The 22996-nt window shown below is 36.4% G+C and overlaps 1 protein-coding gene across 1 annotated transcript in view; it reads right to left on the bottom strand.

The window, feature by feature from the left end:
• The window catches only part of LOC308354699 (uncharacterized protein), a 36007-nt gene extending 13855 nt beyond the window's left edge, over window positions 1-22152 (bottom strand). The window contains exons 1-7 of the mRNA XM_080822317.1: window positions 21031-22152; window positions 14443-14573; window positions 13038-13169; window positions 10420-10506; window positions 9302-9507; window positions 7445-7573; window positions 5226-5351 (exon numbers count right to left, since the gene is read on the bottom strand). Of these exons, the coding sequence (XP_080678443.1) occupies window positions 5226-5351; window positions 7445-7535 (217 nt within the window). The 5' untranslated portion in view covers window positions 7536-7573; window positions 9302-9507; window positions 10420-10506; ... (1 more) ...; window positions 14443-14573; window positions 21031-22152. The remainder of the gene's footprint in view (window positions 1-5225; window positions 5352-7444; window positions 7574-9301; window positions 9508-10419; window positions 10507-13037; window positions 13170-14442; window positions 14574-21030) is intronic.
• Between the last annotated feature and the right edge of the window lie 844 nt (window positions 22153-22996).

Here is a 22996-nt window from a genome sequence, read left to right as displayed (position 1 = left end):
GTAATGTTGGCCTCATAAAATGAGTTTGGAAGTTTTCCTTCCTCTTCTATTTTGTGGAAGAGTTTCGGGAGAATAGGTATTAATTCTTCTTTAAATGTTAAAATTCCCCCTGGGAAGCCATCTGGCTCTGGGCTCTTGTTTGTTGGGAGATTTTTGATTACTGCTTCAATTTCCTTACTGGTTATGGGTCTGTTCAGGTTTTCTATTTCTTCCTGGTTCAGTTTTGGTGGTTTATGTGTCTCTAGGAATGCATTCATTTCTTCCAGATTGTCTAATTTGCTGGCATATAGTTGCTCATAATATGTTCTTATAATAGTTTTTATATTTCTTCAGTGTTGGTTGTGCCATCTCCTCTTTCATTCATGATTTTATTAATGTGAGTCCATTCTCTTTCTTTTTTGATAAGTCTGACCAGGGGTTTATCAATCTTTTTAATTCTTTCAAAGAACAAGTTCCTAGTTTTGTCAATCTGTTCTACTGTTCTTTTGAATTCTATTTCATTTATTTCTGCTCTGATCTTTATGATTTCTCTTCTCCTGCTGGGTTTAGGTTTTATTCATTGTTCTTTCTCCAGCTCCTTTAGGTGTATGGTTAGGTTGTGTATTTGAGACCTTTCTTGTTTCTTGAGAAAAGTTTGTATTGCTATATAGTTTCCTTTCAGGACTGCCTTTGTTGCATCCCAAAGATTTTGAACAGTTGTGTTTTCATTTTTATTTGTTTCCATGAATTTTTTCAATTCTTCTTTAATTTCCTGGTTGACCCATTCATTCTTTAGTAGGATGCTCTTTAGCCTTCATGTATTTGAGTTCTTTCCAACTTTCCTCTTGTGATTGAGTTCTAGCTTCAGAGCATTGTGGTCTGAAAATATGCAGGGAATGATCCCAATCTTTTGGTACCAGTTGAGACCTGATTTGTGATGCAGGATGTGATCTATTCTGGAGAATGTTCCATGTGCACTAGAGAAGAATGTGTATTCTGTTGCATTGGGAGGAATGTTCTGAATATATCTGTGATGTCCATCTGGCCCAGCATGTCATTTAAACCTTTTATTTCCTTGTTGATCTTTTGCTTAGATGGTCTGTCCATTCCAGTGAGGGAAGTGTTAAAGTCCCCTACTATTATTATATTATTGTCAGTGTGTTTCTCTGACTTTGTTATTAATTGGCTTATATAATTGGCTGCTCCCATGTTAGGGACATAGATACTTAAAATTGTTAGAGCTTCTTGTTGGATAGAGTCTTTAAGTATGATATAGTGTTCTTCCTCATCTCTTATTATAGTCTTTGGTTTAAAATCTAATTTGTTTGATATATAGATTGTCATCCCAGCTTTCTTTTGATGTCCATTAGCATGGTAAATTGTTTTCCACCCCCTCACTTTAAATCTGGAAGTGTCTTTGGGTCTAAAATAAGTCTCTTGCAGACAGCATATTAATGGGTCTTATTTTTTTATTCAATCTGATACCCTGTGTCTTTTGATTGGGGCATTTAGCCCATTTACATTCAGGGTAACTATTGAAAGATATGAATGTAGTGCCATTGTATTGCCTGTAAGGTGACTGTTACTGTATATTGTCTCTGTTCCTTTCTGGTCTGTAACTTTAAGGCTCTCTCTTTGCTTAGAGGATGGCTTTCAATATTTGGTTTGGTGTTCACAAATTATTTGAGTTTTTGTTTGTCCTGGAATCTTTTTTTATCTCTCCTTCTATTTTCAATGACAGTCTACCTGGATATAGTATTCTTGGCTGCATATTTTTCTCATTTAGTGCTCTGAATATATCATGCCAGTCCTTTCTGACCTGCCAGGTCTCTGTGGATAGGTCTGCTGACGATCTAATATTTCTATTTTTGTAGGTTACACACCTCTTTTCCTGAGCTCCTTTCAGAATTTTCTCTTTGTCTCTGAGACTTATAAGTTTTACTACTAGATGACAGGGTGTTGACCTTTTTTTATTGATTTTGAGGGGGATTCTCCGTGCCTCCTGGATTTTGATGCTTGTCTCCTTCCCCAAATTTGGGAAGTTCTCCATTATAACTTGCTCCAGTATACCTTCTGCCCCACTCTTTCTTCTTCTTCTAGGATCCCAATTATTCTAATATTGTTTCATCTTATGGTATCACTTATCTCTGGAATTCTCCCCTCATGATCCAGTAGTTGTTTATCTCTCTTTTTCTCAGCTTCTTTATTCTCCATCATTTGATCTTCTATATTACTAATTCTCTCTTCTGCCTCATTTATCCTAGCAGTTAGGACCTCTATTTTTTAATTGCACCTCATTAATAGCCTTTTTTATTTCAACTTGGTTAGATTTTAGTTCTTTTATTTCTCCATAAAGGGATTCTCTTCTAACTTCTATGATTTTTTCAAGCCCAGCTACTATCTTTATAATTGTCATTCTGAACTCTAGTTCCGATATCTTACTAATGTCCATATTGATTAGGTCCCTGGCAGGTGGTACTGTCCCTTGGGTTTTCTTTCTTTCTTTTTTTGTGAGTTTTTCCATTTTGTCATTTTGTCCAGAGAAGACTAGATGAAAGAGAAAACAAAATGCTAAAAGGGTAATAACAACCCCAGAAAAAATATATGCTAAACAAATCAGAAGAGATCCAAAACTAGGGGGAAAAGGAAAAAAGAAAAAAGAATATGAGCAGGATGGTGACTAGAACAGAGCCACACACTAGATTCTGGGTGTGTTTTGGTCTTTTAGAAGAAACTGCCTCCCAAAATTTTAGAGAAAAAAAAATATATATGTATATATATATATATATATATATACACAAAAATAAAGGTAAATATGATGAAGGGGATGGAATATGATGGTAGAGATGAAAATTTAAAAAGATTTTTAAAAAAGGAATTGATAAAATAAGAAATTGGTTGAAAAAAGAAAGAAAAAAATGAAATGTAGAAATTTTAAAAAAGAGAGAGAATGTAATCAGGCAGAAAACTAGAACAAAGCCATATATGAGATTTAAGGTATATTTTAGTCTATTAGAAGAAACTGCATTCCAAAATTTTAAAGGAAAGAAAAACTGCTACCCCCAGTTCTAGCATTTTAAATTCCAGCATTTACCTTTATACACTTAAACATGCTTATTGACTTGTCATATTTAAACAATACCTTTTGACACAGATCTGTCCCTCTCATTCACAATTTCTAATGAAGAAATAAGATCAGTATACTCAACATCCTCCATCTTCTTTCCTTTTGTTTATGCCCATTTTGATAAACTGTCAAAATTGGTATAATATTAAATATTTATATATTTATCATATCATGTGGCCATAATTCCCACATTTGTTTTAAACTTAGTCCAAATAAAAATAGATTTAATACCTACTAATAGTCCTTTGACCAGAGATTTTCCATTTATTACTTGATTGCTCAAATTTATCTTCTACAGTTTCTTCAGAAATATTTTATGGCTAGTATATCCTCAGTAAATTTTTATTATTAAAAATATTTATTTTCAGTCATATTATACTTAAATAACAGTTTAACTGTGTATAAGACACTTGAGTCATATTTTTCCCCCAAAACTTCATAGGCATTGATTAACCACATGCTAGCAATGGTTTTGATTATTGCTGTGAGGCATGAGGCCAGACTGATTTTCCCCTCTCTTCATATAAGATCTCCCATTTTTTTTCTTTTATCCCCAGCGGACTTCCCCTTGCTTATGATCAATCTTCACTAGAGTTTCCGGGAATAGAATGTATTCAATCTGTAGCATCAGATCTTCTTTCATTTCAGAGAAACAAAATCTTGAATATTATACTTGAATATTTTCTTTTCCATTTATATATTTGTCTCTCTATTTTTTCCATTTCTTTGTTTCTACGTTCCTCAAGCTTATTCTCCATTTACCTGGCTGTCACATAAGCAGATTCAATCCTCCTATTACCTGTGTTCAATATGGTCTTCATTTATATGATGTGAGGTTTTAATTTTCATTTCCACTTCTTTCTGAGCTCTGCCAGCTTACTTTTTCATTTCCCTTTGTTGTCTTTTCATTTATTCCACGAACCCTTGTATCTCAGCATCATACTCACGAGTTGTAGAGAACACTTTTTCATTACGTCCCTCAAATTCTTGGAAAAAATTCTGGTTAATATTTCCATGTGCTCCATAGCAAAACTTTTCTGCTTTATGTCAAACTGCATTTTGTTTTCTTATTCTTTTTCTCCTTCACCTTCTTAAAGAATTTGCACCAAAAAGGTAATCAAAGCTTTGAATAGTTCCATATATTGTTTCCAAAATGAGAGGAGGGTTTTTTGGGGGTCTTTTTATGCATCAAGTTTTTGTTTTTGCTTTCATTTTCTTGTATTGGGCTAGTTTTATGGGCACATTATTTTGGGGGAGAGTAGTATGGATCTGGGCTAGAAAAATTATTTCAGCTAGTTGGAAGCCTCCTGGTGCTAAAGTAAAAATCCATATGACACACAGTTTTGGGGTGTGTGTTTGTATGTGGGCTTCTTAGCTCCCTTTGGTTGCAAGGTTGCTTATTGCCAACAGATAACCCTCTATTCTAGTGCAGAGTTGAAAATATGATGGTTCTGTGCACTTCCTGGTTTTATCCTGTTTTTTTCTGCAACTCTGCAATGTCCAGTGGGGTTCAAGGTAGCTCTTGCAGCATACTCATGCAACCAACTCTTCTCTTTTAACGAAGGGTCACAGGTTTTGCCCCTCTGTGTGTGCAATGGAGAAGTGGTTCTCCATATGTCATTTCACTGAACTTGAGAGTTCTTCTATTGTGATTATTTTTGTGAAAATAATGAATAATATGATTAAGGACAAGAAAGTTTTATAGTTTTAAACACAGATCATGTTTTCCTTTCTGTCTCTCTTTTTTCTGACAGCTTTCACTGGGCTTCTGAAAGTTGAAGAAAATATAAAACTTTTAAGTTTTTACAATTAGACATCCCTAACACACAATTTTAGGCAGCTTTACAAAAGTTAACCAAAGTTATTTCAGAATTTGCTTCTACTCAAGAGTATACATAAATTATTCTTTGTTTTTGTTTTCAATTCTTGTTTACCCTCCAGTAGGCTATTTCCTATATGACTCTACAAGAGTGTGTACTTTCATGTTATTAAAGCCACATTTGAGAAGAAAGTGTTATAAACAATGCCCATTTTATTATATTCCCTGGGACCAATCTGCTTTCATAGTGTAGCTTAGTTAGCGCCTTGACGGACAAAGTGACCCTGCAGCCATTGTTACCTTGCTGATACCTGGCTCCCATTTGGCCAGGTGGACATTGGCACCCTCCAGTCACTGGGTCACACTGTCCTGAGCCACAGGAACACTGCTGGATACAGTCCTGCCCATAGTGATCCACAGGATGAACTGCAGGAAGGAGCAAAATAAAACCAGATTTTTCTTATTAAAATGTTTTGCCAGTCAAGACTTTAAAAACCTTGTAAATGCACGACCCTTTCTTTTAATCAAATAGGTTTCCTTGTCTTGCCTTCACTTTAGTTTTCAACTTAAAAGGTTAATTTGAAAAAACAAAACAAAAAAAGGAACTGTTCAAATTGTTGCTTACTTAGTGCAATTTTGGTTGACATCAGGAATTCCAACCAAATATCTAGTGTCAAACACTTAACATATATGATATAAATGACTCTTACAAACTCAGTCTTGCTGCCTTAGCAAATGTGCTTGTGTGTGTGCTTGTTTGCCTGTATGTGTGTATCATAATCTTGAGTATGCTTTCTCTTAAAGTCCACTCTGGAATTTCAGCTTACACTTCAATGCATCAACACAGAATCCATTATGCTCATTTCTCCAAATATCATTTATGTATTTAACTTATTTTTAAATTTATTGTTTATTAAAATCAACAAATTTGTTAAATTACCCTTTTAAATTAATTATATTAATTAATATAAGTCAAATTTTAATTAATTAATGTATTAACAAATTTATTAATTTGTCTGTTTGCAACTTTATTCCACAAATTCATTGAGATACTTATCAAGATACAGATAACGCTCAAAGATAAAATAAATGCCTGTGAGAATCAAGTGAAGAAAAAATATAGTTACAATGTAGACATAAATGAATATCACAATTCTTTGAACTTGTAAGAGGTGGACTGCAAATTGGCTCTGATATACCTCGCTGTCAAAACAAAGAAGGGAAAGTACTCAGGTATAAGATCACAGCTTTCTGAAGACAAAAATACTCCCAATATTCAGAGAAATCAAAACTCTTGAAGATGCTTTGGCCTGAGGAAATAAAGAAATTCTCTCAACGATTTTCTTTGAGGAACAAAGGGGTCAATTAGAACCTTCCTTAGGAGATGTTTATGGGTTGGCTTTAACTCAAAGACAACTTGGCTGCTGAGACCTCAGAGGCAGTATTCACTAGGTTTCAATTTTCCACTACATGGAGCCAGGACTTTGTCCTACTTGTCTTTTATCTTCAGAACATCAGGGCACTGAGGTAGGATAATCAAAATTACCCTCATACAAAGAAGACAGAGCAACTACCTGCCTGGGCAAAATAAACATTTGGATGTCTTTACCACATAGAAACTTGGTGCCCTGCCTCAGCACCAACTTTGTTATTATTCTTCCAAATGAAAGAATCTTAAGTTTGCAGTTACAGTACTTCTTTTATGAAAGATCTATTGATAGGGCTTTTATTCTTTTAATTCTAAAGTATAAAATACAGAATAGTACACAAAAACATAAATGTGCAGCTCAGTAAAACATCACAAGTGAACACCTTCAAGAACAACAAACAGGTTGAAGAACACAATATTGCCAGAACTACCTTCTCATCATGTACTCGCCTATGCATTGCTCCTCTAGCCTCCCTAAAAATCATTATGATCTTGCAAATTGCCCCAATACTTAGAAAATGGCAAATCTGATATAAGATCAAAATGTATTTGCTAAGAATATCTCTATGGTGCCTAAGATAGTGCATTCTTAAGGAATCTTTAATTTATACCTTGTCCCTTAAACTTTATGTAAATAGTTGTCTTTGTGATGGGTAGTTAAGTCTTTAAATTTTAGGGAACTGGTTAATTTTTGTTAAGTAGGGGAACTACCTAATTTTGAGCTGGATATTGCTGAGGATAAATGAAATTGTGAGACGTGAACCAATGAGTTTGACATTGTGTACACAGGCATTGTGTACCAGACCACTTTTATCTTATGGAACAGATTTTCTAATCCTGACTTTAGGTTAGCATTGCTGGGATATGAGAGATTATGACCAAGGGGTTCTCTTTGGTTGTCTTCACTGCTTCAGCTCTCAGTCAAACTCCTCACGTAAGCACTCTTCCACCTAGAATGTAGGTCGGTTGGTGTTTGCTGTTACCGCAGTAAATTATTAAGTAATAATTGCAACAACATTGAACTCTGTAAGTACAGTTCTTAAAAACTCTACTTTAGCATATCTACTTCATAATTGGTAGACTGGCTTACTTTGACTGCAGTCAGCCCCAACGAAGCCAGGTGGGCAGTAACAGGTGCCAATCACAGTGTCACAGCTGCTGCCATTAAGGCACTTGCACATCCTTTAGCAATTAAGACCTTAAGTGCCTTTTGGGCATCCTGTTGAAGGAGAACAAAACCATATGTGATATTGTAACTTAAAGCATCACTGTTTAAATTCATACCCATAGACATGTTGCTAACTCACATTTCAAATACTGTTCTTTGGTATTTTCAGTTACCTTCAAGCTAGTGATTCAAGACATGGACTTATCTGAAGAGATGAGATGATATAGATAGATGCCTTAGTAATATGGTTGGGGGCAAAATGTTCCTGATGCTGCTCATTAGTAAGATACAGGAAACTTAACTTTGAGTTTCTTTGGAAATCTGCCCACTTTTAGAGAGTGCTCAGAATAGGTGACAATTTGCCAAAGTTACTTCATTCCAGCCTAGATGAATTCATTATTTTGATTAATGTTTAAGTGTCGTAGTTCGTCTTGTCTGGAATGATCTGGCTTTAATACAAGTAAGAATTCAAAAATGGCATGAAGCATCAAGAAAGAATCTTCATTTTCTGTTAGTTTCTCACTTTCCTAGCCATAGACTTTTGGTCTACTGTGATACCTGTGTAACAAACAGATGAATAGCCAGAACTTAAGATAAAAGGAGAGGAAACAAGACAAAGAGCAAGCTGAAGACCGCATTATCTGTGCAATGATCGAAAGACTGGGGGTGTTTATTCAGAAGAAAAGAGAGCTAGGAAGACAGAAATGTCTTCGAACATGAGAAGGCAGTCCTGTGGAAAAGAAGAAAGGCAGATTTTATCTCAATAAAGAAATACTTTCTGAAAGAGTTGTCCAAGATTGGAATAAGCTTTTTTCAGGAGGCATGATTACTCATCTCTGTAGGAGTTCAGAGACAGGATAAGTATACAGGAGAGAAAATATAGAGGATATTCAAGTTGATTAACTTTGAAGCACTTCCATCTGTGACATTCTCTTATTCTATGAAATGCCTGATACTTTCAAGTCTTAAAATTATAAAAGTTTGAGTTTCAAGAGACCTCATGTCCATCTGGATCAATTCTTATTTTAAGATGATGAAGTTGAGGCCCACAGAGTGAAGTGACTTGGAATATAGCACAAAATTCTGTCACCTGTTAGAGATAACCATCTTTATCCTTGCCACATATTTAAATATGAGGCTGTAGGAAATTTTGAAAAGACTGTGATTTGAAACCTATATATGTCACTTATTAATGTTGTAGTTTTTACTTCTTTCTTTGAACTTCTGGTTCTTAATTCCCAAAGGGGATAATAATAAAATCATGGCCCTGTGGATGGTGACTAGAGTGAACAAGTACATCACCAAACTCAGCTCCCATGTCATTGGTGGCCATGATTTTCATTAATGATGGCAGTATCAATGCTAGGCATGCAGCAAAACCCTTTCCTTACCTGCTTGATATGAGCCAAAGTGTTAGGCATTTGCCTTAGGTCCTTCCTCTTGGAAAATCTTTTCATTTGGAAATTTAACTCTAAAAGTGACCAAACTATACCAGATGGCACTAGTTTTCTTCCTTTTATCTTGTGTTTTTATGTAAGAATTAGACAGTAAGGAACACTTTTTAAGAGTATTTCACAGGTAGTATGTTTTAGAGGTAACAGCAAAGAATGGATCTTATCGAGATTCAGATTGTTTATAATCCCCGTATATGTCTTATCCTAAATTCCCGAGTTCCCACCTTGAGTCTCAAACCCAAAAAATGGCTGCTTCTTTCTTCCAGTTTTAAAATAAAGTTCACTGTAGCAAAGATGGAAAGCCAAACACTACAGTTATTCATACCCAAGGTTATTTCTGTGCTGTAGTTGTTGTATTTCTTTATTCCTCTCTATTAAAAGTGATGGCTTCACTTTACAGTCTCTTCTGTCATTCTCTCTTCCCAAGGAATGTCAGTTCCCATAGCTCATTGTCCCTTCTTTGGTATATAACATTCATTGGTCCTCCTAAGAACTTCTTTTTTCACTCACAAAAAATTCAAAAGGGCATACCTAAAAACAAAATTAGTGATTAAAAAAGTCTCCATCTCGTCCTCTTCTCCTATTCACCAAGATATCAAATGCTTTCATGTCCATTTGGGTCAGAGTTGTGGAATGCAAATTTTTACAATTTTTTTTTATCCCCATTACAATGTGTGAGGCTTAAGACAAATGTCTGCTTGACATTAGAGAAAATACACATAAAGCAAGCTGGAGGTATGGAGTCTTGAAACAATGAAGTCTTGTGTGTACTGCTGCAATGTTGCTTCCCAAAGGAGGTTAAATTAATAAGAGTTGATTAGTACAGAAAATTCTGTAGTTACATTGCTATGAAATGAAAACTGCCATGAATTTCTGCGCAAATAAGAAAAAGAGAAACACCTAATAATGTGAAATTCATATACTTATTAACGAGGAAAATATCAAACTATGGATATAATCATAGATATAAAAAATTAGCATCTCAGTTTAAACGGAAAAAAGCTTGTGTGTAATTACTTGATAAATTTAAATAACTGATATATATATATGTTTATATTATCTTTGTCATTTATGTGTCATATATTTTGGGGGGGATCGCTTTCATGTGAGGTGAAATTACTTGGGAGACATAATTTCCCTTTGACATATACTCATTTTGCCAACTATCTTAGTGGTGGTTTCATGTTGGATAGAATCATCCTTCATTGTTCCTTCTTTGTACACAGAAAACAAAAGTTACATGAATTTTAGGCTTCAACTATATTATCCTTTTGAATTTGGGACACTGAATAGATAAAACTTATCTACTAATAAGTATGCCATCTGTTGAAAGACAATGTGTGTATAACCTCTTACCCTCAAAACTTATTAAATTTACATCAAGAGTACAGTGTATGTTTACAAAAGTGCCTGTAACTTTCCCCCCAATAATAAGTTACTTACTGACAATTCCATTTTCTCTTATAATTCTGTAGCAATGTGAAAGTTTGACTTCTAGAATCATGCGCACATCCTTTGCTCAAACATTCCCTGTATTCAACAAGAGAACACACGCTCGAGACATAATGATTCCACTTGGCTTAAATGAAATTTGTTCTCCCAGACTCTTTTCCAAGTATTTGACCAGGCTACTCACATATCCTAGCGACTGTCACACAGTTTTATTTTATTCTTAAAAAGAGATGCTAAGGTTTGGTCTGTCTGAATTCTTACTACTCTGAGAAAGAGCACTAAAGACAAGCTTCTACCAATGTTTTGATGTCTTCCTCCTGGCACAGGTGTACTATTCTATGGCCTGTGCTTCTCCAAGCATTCTATACCAAGGGTGTTCCTATGAAAATTGTCAAAAGAACTGCCCTTGATTTTTAGAGGATCCCAAAGCCTTAAATGTTCTCAAAGAGAGTTATTACAGTGGGTATTACCATTTGGAGAAAAAAAAGATTTTTAGGGTATGGAGTTACTTTGTAATTTCTCTTTGGTCATAAAATACATAGTATGGGGGCACCTGGGTGGCTCAGTGGGTTAAGCCTCTGCCTTCAGCTCAGGTCATGATCTCAGGGTCCTGGGATCGAGGCCCGCATCGGGCTCTTTGCTCAGTGGGGAGCCTGCTTCCCCCTCCCCTTCTGCCTGCCACTCTACCTACTGTGATCTCTCTCTCTCTCTCTGTCAAATAAATAAAATATTAAAAAAAAATACATAGTATGATGAGTTTCTATCTACTGAGCAGTTTGTTTGTTTTTCCCCACATGCCATCCAAAGGCTGAGACCAAACTGCCCATTATAAATTATGGACAAGTGGTGAGATCCCACTACAAGTTTGTCTGCTTCCCCTGACCTCTGCCGAGAGAAAATTTTGAATCTCCACTCCAAACTCGAGAACATGAAAGCCCAGTTGTTTCTGGCCGCTGAAACTTTTGTTTTTGAGCCAGCCACACCTTTTATGGATATTTTCTTGAACCCTTTTTCATAGTTCTGTAATGACAGTGGATGTTGCCAAGGAAACTTAGCTGCAACTCCCAACCACGTGTTGCCTGGAGCTAAGCCAATCTGACTAGTCAGGGAGCCGCTCACCTCCACAGCCTGGATTTTACAAGGTAGAGCTCCCTTCCTTCAGCCCAAGGTAGCTTGCCTTCTGACGTGCAAGCCCTACCAGCTCCATGTAACTTGGTTTTTAGTTTTGTTTTAAAGATTTATTTATTTTTATTTGAGAGAGAGAAAGAACAAGCAAGTGAGAGGGAACAGAGGGAGAAGGAGAGAGAGAATCTCAAGCAGACTCCCACTGAGCGCAGAGCCCCACCCCAGCGGCTGGATTCTCTGACCCTGAGCTCATGACCGAGGTTGAAATCAAGAGTCGTATGGTTAGCTGACTGAACCACCTAGGTGCTCATCCGTGTAACTTGGTTTTATTACATTAAGATAAAATATCACTTGATATCAAGAAGAAATTCTTCCTGAGAAATGTGACGGAATTCAAAGTGAGGAAGTAAATATGAACTGATTGGTATCAATCAATACACAGTTCTTCCATCACAATATACAATTTCTTCCATTACAAAGGTGCTTGAAATTCACTGTAACAAAATTATAATAGCAGTTTTACTAATTGTATATTTTAATTCTTCAGTTTAAGTTTGTATACCCACAATGGTTATGGGTCCCAAACAAGATACTAATTGAAACCATTTTGTGTTTTTAGCTGAAAATATTTAAAATTAGGGCAAAAGTGAGAAGTGATATTCAAAATATACATTCTATGGCTTGTAAAAATTAAAATCAATAGCTTGACCATAAGTCTGTTTTATAGGTGACATATGGGCGTAGAATCCAAAAATCATCCCATATATTTGCAGAATTAAGAAAGGAAAGTGGAAGGAATCTGCTACAGGAGCGACGAGGGAGAAAAGAGGAACGGTGGCGGTCAACTTGGGGGAAAAAATGAAACTGAGGCCAAATCATTTTATATTTAAACCTATAAAAAGTACATTATAAATAATTACAAGCTTAAAAATTAAGTAGCTGACTGAACATTTTAACATGCTCCTTGGGACGTTTTATCGTGTGTTCCCCTCTAACCATTTTCGATGTTAAAATGTCCTAACAAATCAATATAAGGTGTTTGGTCTGGGGACTATCCTTTTTTATTACACAGCAGTGAGCCAACTGGCATTTTGTCCTTTAAACAAGTTACTGTTTTCATTCCAGAATAACAATTTGTTTAATTTGATTGTTCCTAAGCAGATCCTGGAACTAACTTTATGAATCACTTTAAATATGTTCCCATTGGCTGTATATTGATTGATACCAATCAGTTCATATTATCTTTGTTCTTTCTTTCTCTATTTATTTTCTTTTTTGGGGGGATATTTGGAAGAGAAAAGGCAACATAGGAGAAAGGGTTACACAACAAAGTGTATGTTTTCAACCATTCCAATAAACATTCTCTCAGGACTTGCTATAAATTAGAAGCTTGAATTAACATTTGCCCTTTAGCATTCTGACGGATGACCCACCCTACTGGTGTCTCTTCGATAAATTAAAACAAAAGCATAGACCACACTTACAGAGATGACAGCGGTTTCCATGGTAGCCGGGCAGACAGGTACATCTCCCCGTGACTAGGTGACACTCTTCATTCTCAGCTGAACACTGACATACCTGTTTACAGTCCTTCCCATATGTGCCTGGTGGACAAACTAAGGGAAAGAGGAAATGTAAACCCAATGAATTAAATTTGTCTGTGTAAATATAGCTCTAAAAGTGAAAGCAGGGAAAAATTTATTAAATAAGACCATTGCCTACAGAAGTGCGCTGCCCTTTGGGATTTAGGTTTCATTAAATTTACTTGGGGATTACTTCACTGTTTGATTTTGTTTTGTTCAGTCAATTTGTGACCGACTGTCAAGGGCCGGCTGCAATTTTCTTGTCACTGAAGAAAATCATAGGGTGATGTCAGGTAAAATCAACTAAAATAATAGTATAATTCATGAGGGACCACATATCTGGATAAAGATATTTTTTCTGGTGCAGCCGGTTTAAATTCTCAAGGTTGTTTCTCTCTGCACATTAGCACGTACTGTATTTGTGTCACTTGTCAGCTACGTGGCTGGGTTGTGCTGTTTTCTTTTTAAGGCCAGGCAGTAAAAGCTTTCCCTCCAACTTCTAAATAATATCATGCCATTTTGTTAAGAAAATAAAAAGGTTTCTGGGTATTTTTCAGCTGACAAAAACAGAGTCAAATAGACATTTTAAGTCTCACTGTTGTGTCCAATGACAATGCAAACAAATTCAGTAAAAAGAAAAGTCTATTAATTTGGTTGTTATACGTCTGAGGACCTAGAATTGAACAACAACTTCTGGATCAACCTTTTTATTTATCACCTAAAAGGTCTGGCATCATGGAAGAATGAACCTGTTTGAGAAAGTTCTTGTCACACTGGAGAAATTATTGACTGTTTTGTTCACTGCATCCCTGTTTAGCATTGGCTGTCCTGTGCACCTACGGTGTCACTTGTTTCCTTGGTGTCCACTATCTTTAAGAATATTTCATCTTCCGGTTTTCTTTAAGTAAAAATGACAGCAGTGATAGCAATTCTAACTTCAAGGGCCATTGGTTGCTTGCTTAGTATTAAAAACAAAGACTAATGAAACACAGGGCAATTAATCAAAAGAGAGGGGTTTTTTTCCCCCTTCTTGACTGGGATACATACAAATTGGGGAGCATTATGTGGAATCTGACTCAGCACCTGACCAGCTATTTAAATAGTCTGTTGTTGGTCTAGACACTTTTTTTAGCTTAAGATTCACCAACTGCTCAAATATATATCAATAAAGCAGTTATCTGGTATGCCAGAAAGTATATCTGCCTTTACTGCCTGAAAAGCTTATTAACTTTGCTTGTTAATAAGTGGCTAAGCAAGAAGAACTGATCATGGTATTTCAGACATGACTGAGAGTGCATGAGAGTACCTGAGAGTGCATGTTTATGGACTCCTACTTCCTTCACCTTGTTCGTCAGTACACACTTGAGGGCATCACTTACATTCCACTGTGACGTGATGAAAGGGAGCTCCCCAATGGAAGTTTTCTAACACGGAAGGCTGACAAATAATCAGAAAAATCAAAATATGTTTCATTAGAGGCTTCCAATAACTTTAGAACCTAGAGCTGCAGTTATTACAAATTCTTCCCATCACTGGGAATACCTATTTTGGCCACAGGGTTACGTGAGCATAAAGCTTGGTCTCTCTGTGGCAAATATGACCTCAAAGCCCTGTGCTCTGTGGAGATCAATGACGTTGAGAGGTCCAATGGGCTATGTTGAACACAACAGGATTTGGGTAGTAAATTCCAGTATCCCAATATACTTAGTCATTTTCCATCTTGAGGTTTGGGGCCCACTGGCATAGGGTTCTGAGGAAAGTGACAGTCAGGCTGGTTTGCTCTGAGAGAGAGCCATCATGAATATTGTGCAGATCTGCAAGCATCCATTGAAGGTTGTGTGGTCCAGAGGAAATGGTGTGAACCTTGAGTCAGTTAAGCACAGTACTGCCAGTGGCCTGATCTCTGGTTCTAAACAAATTACTAAAGCTCTAAGAACCTCAATTTCCTCTTCTGTATTAATTATTAATTAATGTATTCTTAATTACATTACATAAAATTATGATACAATTACAATACATGTAATGTATTCTTAATTACATCTTAATTAATGTAATCTTCTGTATTAATTAAGGGATTAATAAAGTCTATCTCACAGATTGTTGTCAGGAGAAGCTGAGGGACATAGTAACATATGGGAATTTCATAGTGCCTCAATAAAATTTGTTTCATTTCTATTGAAACCCTTATATATAAAATCAGACTCAACTGTTCAACAAAAGCCCTATCTCTGGCCAAACACTATGGATAGATACTTTCAGAATAATTATGAAAAATATATCTAATATTTAGGGATCATCTTTACATGTATCTGCATTCAAGAAAAAATATTTTTAAGGGAAACAATTTTAAAAAAATATTAAAATCACATGACATAAAGTTTCTGAAACACAAACAGGTAAAATTTATCAATATCCTTACTAATTCTCCAATGTTTTGAGGCTTCATAACACCATTCATAAATGTTAATCACTTCTCCATCCCAAGAGCTCAGGCACATCCTTCGTTTTGATTCTTGAACTTCAGAGGAATCAAAATCACAGAAGATATAAATTATCTTCTTGGGCAAAACTGATCTCTTAAAGCTCTTGAAGTCAGTTCTCAAATGAGTGTTTAAATGTCACTAAAGGAATTTACAATTTATATTGCAAAGCAATAAAATGAAGATGGAAACAAAAGCAAGAAAAAGTATTCTGAATGCTACCCAAAAGAATTTTTGAGAAATACTATTGTATTTCTTAGATTACATATTCATTTTGAAAAAAATCTGTCAGTTGTCACCTATGAAAAAATGATGACTTTGACTAAGACTTCAGAGGAAATCAAAGTTAATGTAAAATCTGCCTCACATTGTCTGAAAGAGATTGTGGTGTATTAGTTTATTGCCTCCTGATCCCAGATGGACTGCATTATGGGCATGCTTTCAACCCATCTTACAAAACAAACAGAATTCTGGAATATTTTCATTCAGCAAGAAATATTTTCTGGATATCTACTACGTGCCAGGTTCACAACAGTGAGCAAATCTAAACATGATTCTTATACCTATCAAGCTTGCATTGGTAGGGAGATAATTACAATAAAATAACCACCAAATAAACATATAATTTAAAAATATTATAAGAGTGCTGCAGGGTGCTATAAGAGAGTATAACTCCACTTTAGACTAACAGGCATAGAATGGGAGGTGTTTAGTTCAAGATATTCTCTTTGTAGAGATCACTGACTGAGATCTGAAACACTAGAGAGTATATGTAGTGGAGAGTGAAGGGGAGGAAAGAAAGAGTAAGGAGAAGGAAAAATTTCAGAGGGAAAGACCCAGGTGTATATGAGTTCCTGACACTATTCCTAAAGAGGATGTTGGCAATAGTACACCTGTACATTAGACAGTGGTCAGGCTTACCTTATTTTAAGTGTTTCTGTATTAGTTCCCTATGGCTGCTATAATAAATTATTACAAATTCAGAGGTTTAAAATAATATAAATTTATAATCTCACAGTACTGGAGGTCAGAAGTCTAAAATCAAGGTGTTGGCAGGGCTGTGTTCTTTCTGGAGACTTGTGGGCTGGGGTCTATTTCCTTGTCTTTGCCAGCTTTAGAAGCTACCTACATTCCCTGGCTTTGGCCATTTCCTCCATCTTCCAGGCCAGCAGCATAGCTTCTCTTTTCTCTGAGTGCCTGTCTCCCTCTTACAAGAACCTTTGTGATTGCATTGAATCCACTCATGTAATCCAGGAAAATCTCCTCATCTCAAAATCCTTAATTTAATCACTTCTGCAAGGTGCTTTTTGCCATGTAAGATAACATATTCACAGATTCTAGGAATTAGAACATGGACATCTTTGAAAGGACATTATTCAAACTACAAATCAAACCACAATCTCTGTATTTCCAGATGTTTTAAGTAGCTTCTGATTTATTCCTTGGAGAACATGGTATCATGAAGAGTCATATTTTTAACAATAACCTGATGCACAACTCTTCATAGAAATCAACACAAATATCATATTTTTAAAAGTATGTAAAATTTATATGGAAAAAAATATATATATACATATATTTCCAAAGGACTGCTTTTGACTTGGGATTTTTTGGAAAAGATCGGGACCTAGAAATAACCTGGGAAGGAAGTTGGATACCCAGAGACATCTAGGCGGACAGGAAGAAGAGACTTTTCAAGGGCTAAAACTCAGAGAAATGAAGGACTAACTTTAGAACACAGTGGAAGTTTCTAGACCATGAGCTGCTTGCTCCTCTTAGCACCCTATGCAATAACATTTTATCTCTGCTTAAAAATAAGCAACTTTAGGGGTCCTCCCCACCCATCTATAGAACAGTATTTGTTTTTATGCATAAAGTACTCCTTTAAGCAAATGCTATTATGTCCATAATAAGATGGATAGACATTAGACCACTTGGCCAAACAGCATGGCTAAAAAATAGCAAAACCGGGAACAGAACCATGGTGTGCTTAGGATAAGCTCTAAGATATTTCCCACTCTCTCAAGTCATCTTAGGAGGTGAGAGGGATGTTGCGTACTATATAACATTGAAGGGATTACAAAGCTGGTCAACAGGCAAAGTTGTGGTTTAACTTATTAGTTAGGAAAATCAGCCTGGAAAATTTTACGCTGGAAATTTCTCGTTTATCTTGTTTACTAATTAGCCATCCAGAGCACTGGCAGAACTGGTCAAACCAGTTTGGAAGTACTGTGGTTCTTTCTAGCTGAAATTATTCTGGGCAACCAAATGACCACAAAACCTCTGCAGGGTGATATCTACATGGATTTAAGCAGATTCTCCATATTAAAGCTACGCTTTACTGTTCGAATTAACCTGTGAATATACTCAAAATTAAGAATGGATCAACAGTGCCCATTTTTCAGTTAGGTAGAATTTATACTACTTTGATCATGAAGATATAAACTGAATATACATAAATACCCAAAAGATCCTGAAAGGGGAAAAATTGTATTTTCGATTTGGTTACCTCTGACGACTCATAAACACTACACCTCACATAGTTTTACTACAGGGTAAATGTTCTAATAGTACTTCTTGCTTTGAGGAAATAAGAACTTCTTAAAGGTGACTTCTGAAAGATGATTGCTATCTTTACTTTCCTCACTAAATTTAAAGATAAATGAGACATCGACTAGAGAATTTAACGAATTTGTCTTTATTTAATCATCCTATCTACTACCTTCTATAATTAATCATTTTCTGCAAGCAGTAGATCTGGTCGGCAAACATTTCATGAGATGGCATACCTATAAGAAAATGCAAGGAGTTGACTTTTTGTTTGGAAATTCATGACTGTCTGAGCATTTGACACGACGCAGAGTAACTTCTTGTGGGAAGAGCCTGTCTAGCCTGGCAAATAGATACATTGCACAGTCCCCAAGATCACAGTCTTTCCACTGTGACAGTTACAAACTCCAAGGCCATCTACCCCAGCACAAGCTAAATAAGTATAAGCAAAAAAGTGTTTTATCCTGTCAAAACGAGCATCCACAATCCCACCAGTTGCAGGGGAAAAAGAAAAGCGTATGGCTCTCATGATGGGCAGAGAGGGCTATTCAAATTTCATCTAATACTTTGCTTCTCACAAATTGAGATTGACCTTCCATGGCTTATGACAGCATATTTTGCTCAGGTCTTTATCAAAGGCCTGGTGATAGATCAGCTGTCATCCACCCGTTCCTCAGAATGTCTTTGTATTAAACTAATGGTCTAGCAGAGCAGCCAGCCTGACAGGCAGGTTATTTATTTGCAATCTGGTAAAAGAACTGACAACTTCATTGTTTTAATTGTTCATTTTTCATGGGTTGATGCATTAGCTCACCCGCATCTTTGTGCCTTAGTCAGAGAATAAATATATGGGAGTCAGGGCATCAGAATGACTGGGTCCATCTTAAAGTTCAAGAAGCCGAGGATAGTCTTGGTGATGGCTGTGATTACCAGAGTCCCACAAGCATTTGGGACTTTTTTGGTTCTTATCTCTGTTCTGCATCTCTTTCCTCTCTTTCAGGAAGACCTATGATGTCAGCTACTGATCTGATTGTTTCTTGAAACAATGTTCCTTGTTCTCACAGACTGTTAAAGGAGAAAGACTGGAGTGGGCCTAGAGTCTCTATGTCTCAATCAATGTGGGGGCTGCCAGACAGAGGCCCCCAGACCTCAGCTATCAAAACATCAAGAGGAGACACAACTCAGGTCAGAGCTTCTCAGAATCATCAGGAAGTTTTTTGCTAAATAAACATGGCCTGATCTCGTTCTATGAGATTTGATTCTAATCCAGTGACTCTTTGGTGAGGAATAAGTATATGTATTTCTAAATCCTATGATCCTGGCAGAGAAGCATTGAAGTAGAATTAGATCGATGCCCTCAATTTACAGGTAAAATATCCTATAGATTATAGATTGAATCATTTGCCCAAGGTCATAGCTGTTTAGTAGCAGGGCTAAAACTAGAACCCAGAGGTCCCAACCCTCAGATCAATGCCTTTTTCATTCTCCACATCACATACCATTCTCCAGAGCAGTTTGAGAGACACCCTGAAGAAGTTCTCCCAATAGCACCTGCACATGCTAATGTGTCAGGGCACAATATGGAGATGATCATTTGTACTCAAGGCTCATCTCAAATGCTGGTCTTTAGAGAGCAGAGAACATTTCCATGGCCCAGTTATAAGCATGAAGGGGATTCCTATTAAGATATTGGGTCCCAAATTATATTACTGCTTTGTTACTTTTTTCTTCTCATTAAAATTGAGAGTGCCTCTAGGGCAGAGACAGTGTTTTATTATTTTTGATGTGGCTCATATATCACATAAACCAAGAACACAGAAGGTACTCTATAAATGCTTGATGAAGGCGGGAAGGAAGGATGGATGGAAGGGGAAAGGAAGGAAGAAAGGAAGAAAGGCAGGCAAGCTTCTCTAGCCCAGTATACATAACTGTGTGAAAGGCTGATCCTACGCAAAAAGAGAACACTGGATCCCTATATGGCATGTTTATATGTTCTTTTGCTTGTTAAAAAAAGACATTCAAAATTTACAATTATTTTCAAGGCCCTGTGCTGATGATATAAAATTGAACAAGACTAGTATCTGTTTTCAAGAACCCAAAAGACTAATTTAGGAAGACATGTGAAAAATTGATACAGAATAATCTGACAAATGCTACAAACATGTTAAAAAAAGATGAAAGCATATTAAAGAAAATAGCTAACCCTATCATGAGGGAATTGGTGTCTCCTCAGAGAGATGGCATTAGAACTGGGCCTAAAAGAATGAGGAGAAACTCCTTAGTCAGAAAGAAGAGAATTAATGAGTCAAGACTTTTATTGAAAGGGATAGGTACCTTTGCATCATGGCTAGAGAGCAGGGTTTGGGAATAAGTCTGATGTCAAAGAGTTGCTGGCCCTTAAAAGTGAAGTATTTTTTATGTCACATTGAAGGCTTAATCTAGATGACTATAGAAACAACATGATCAGACTGTTGACAGTGTGTATGTTGGATTAGAGGATGGAAGCCCAACTAGGGGTCACTGTAGGCATGCTAGTAAGACGAAGAGAACCTGACTTAGAGATCTGAAAAGGGATGGAGATGAGGAATTGTACCAAGATTTTCTTTGAGGTGGATTAGATAGTACTGGATGACAGATTGTTTAAGAGACCAGAGGTAGGGCCTCTGCCTGTTCCTAGACATTTCTTTCATTGCTTTTTGTTTGTTTGTTTTTGCCATACAGTGTTTCTTTTCCAGAATGGTCTAAAATTCTCACATTCCAATTACAAATGGGTTAAAAAATATTAAGACACTGACTTCAGAAGGCCATAGCAAACAAGCAAATATGAATCATTACATTTTTGAAAACAGACCTTTTCAGCTTACCTTGGCAATCATAGCGCTGGCTGAAGAGGGCAGGCTGCCAGGGAAGTGGCATCATACGAGCTACAGATTGCAGATACCCTAGGGGCTCCAGATTGGAAAACAGCATGAGTGTCTGAATCAGAAAAGAGAGATAATCCCAAGACACTGGGGCTGGGATAGGTCCTGGAAGCGAGTTCCACCCGGTTCATTTCTTTCAGGCTTGCTTTGTGAGTATATGCTCATATGGAGCACACTCCCTAAGGACATATTTAGAGTGTTTCAGTGTTGAAGACAAAGCGATGAGGTTCCTTGTTGGAATGGACACCTTATATACCACTGTCAGCATGGTATCCCATTAGGGCATTAATGATGGCTGCTGCCCTTATGGGAACTTGGTGGTTGTCATCTACCAGATATGTGGAGGTATTCATAAGTGGCTAGCAACAACATTTCCTCTTCATCAGTGCTCCAGATAAAAGATAAACAATAAATCACAGTTCTAGAACTTCAAAATTTCTATTCAATGCTGATGGATTATATTAATACCCACAGAAGAAATAAATCTATTCTGAAAAACCAAGAGTTAATTTAGTCATGCCTGTTTTTCAGTTTTCTCATGTGTTTTGTTCAGCTACAAAAAGATGAAAATAAATAGTGTAGTTAAAATTGTGGATTATTGTTAGGAGGCTCTTACCTCCAGTAGATGTTTGGAATATAGGAACTCAAGTTGAGGGAGAGGGAAAAGTTTGCAGAAATAGGAGAAGGTTAAGTATGCCCAGGTAACAAGTACCAGAAATGAGGGTCTTGGAGGCCTGAGGAATGGGCCATGGTTAAAGAGCTGACATTTTCTCTATACCTAAAACGTGCCAGAGCTGTTCTACGCTCTCTACTGTATCACCTCCTTTGATAACGGAAACAACCCCATGAGGGAACAACCATTATTTTCATTTTATAGAAGAAACTAAGGAATCCAATGTGAAGTCATTCACCCAAAGCTTGTAGAGCCAGAGTCAGCATGGATAACTCAATGTCATTTTCTTAAACATGACATTAGTCTTTTTCTCAGGAGTTACTACATTAACTGGGGAATATGAAAATGTACTACTGGTTTATGGATCTTTACAGAAGGACTTACGACCCATGTCCTCACCTCATTTCACAGAATCAGGATAGTGCAGTGAGAAAGAATCTGGACAGAGCTCTAGGAGTTATTAATTCCTAACCATGTTACTCTAGGAAAGTCACCTCCTCTCTGAGCACCAAGTTGAATTTTTCCATAGCTCTAATTAGTTTTAAATTTCAAATACAGTTTCTTACAAAAGTGATCAGTAAAACATCTCAAATGGTGGAAATCTTGTACTTTGTACTTTAGTATGCATGTATCATAAGGTGGCTAATGCTGTATTTGAAACCATAGTAACTTATAAGTAAGATTAGATCCTATAATTTTCAGTGCCTGTATGAAACAGTTAGCTACTAAGTTTGAGATGCTATGTCATTGATCACCGCTTTTTGCGAGATGTATAGAATTTAAAGGATAGGAGTAGTATACAGAAAAAACTCCCCTGCTTAATCATACATAATATAAGAATTCTTCTTTGTAATGGTAACGAAAGGTATCAGTATTATCCACTTAGAACTCACAGATTGGATGATGAGCAATATGGTGATTTGACAAAGAGGAGATGCTTATGTAGGAAGCTGAAAACCCTGGCAGACAAAATGCTTGAGTGTCCATGTTTATGCTCAAGTGTATTGATGCTCCCTTAAATGCATACACAAGATAAAATTTATAGAATCCAGGGGCAGCATAACTAATCGTAATTATTTCCTTTTTTTCAGATTTGCTACCTGAAGAGAGGCAATGCTTTCTGACTATTATCTTAGAGTGTTAACTTTGGGCATCCATGTAAAATGAGTCCTTAGTGAAAATTTTCTTTATATCAACATTAAGATCAATGAAGAACAGCAAATGATATTCAAATAT

This window comes from Martes martes, assembly GCF_963455335.1.
Source record: "Martes martes genome assembly, chromosome: 1".
In the NCBI taxonomy this organism is placed as follows: domain Eukaryota; kingdom Metazoa; phylum Chordata; class Mammalia; order Carnivora; family Mustelidae; genus Martes; species Martes martes.
This window is presented reverse-complemented; position numbering and strand designations above follow the sequence as displayed.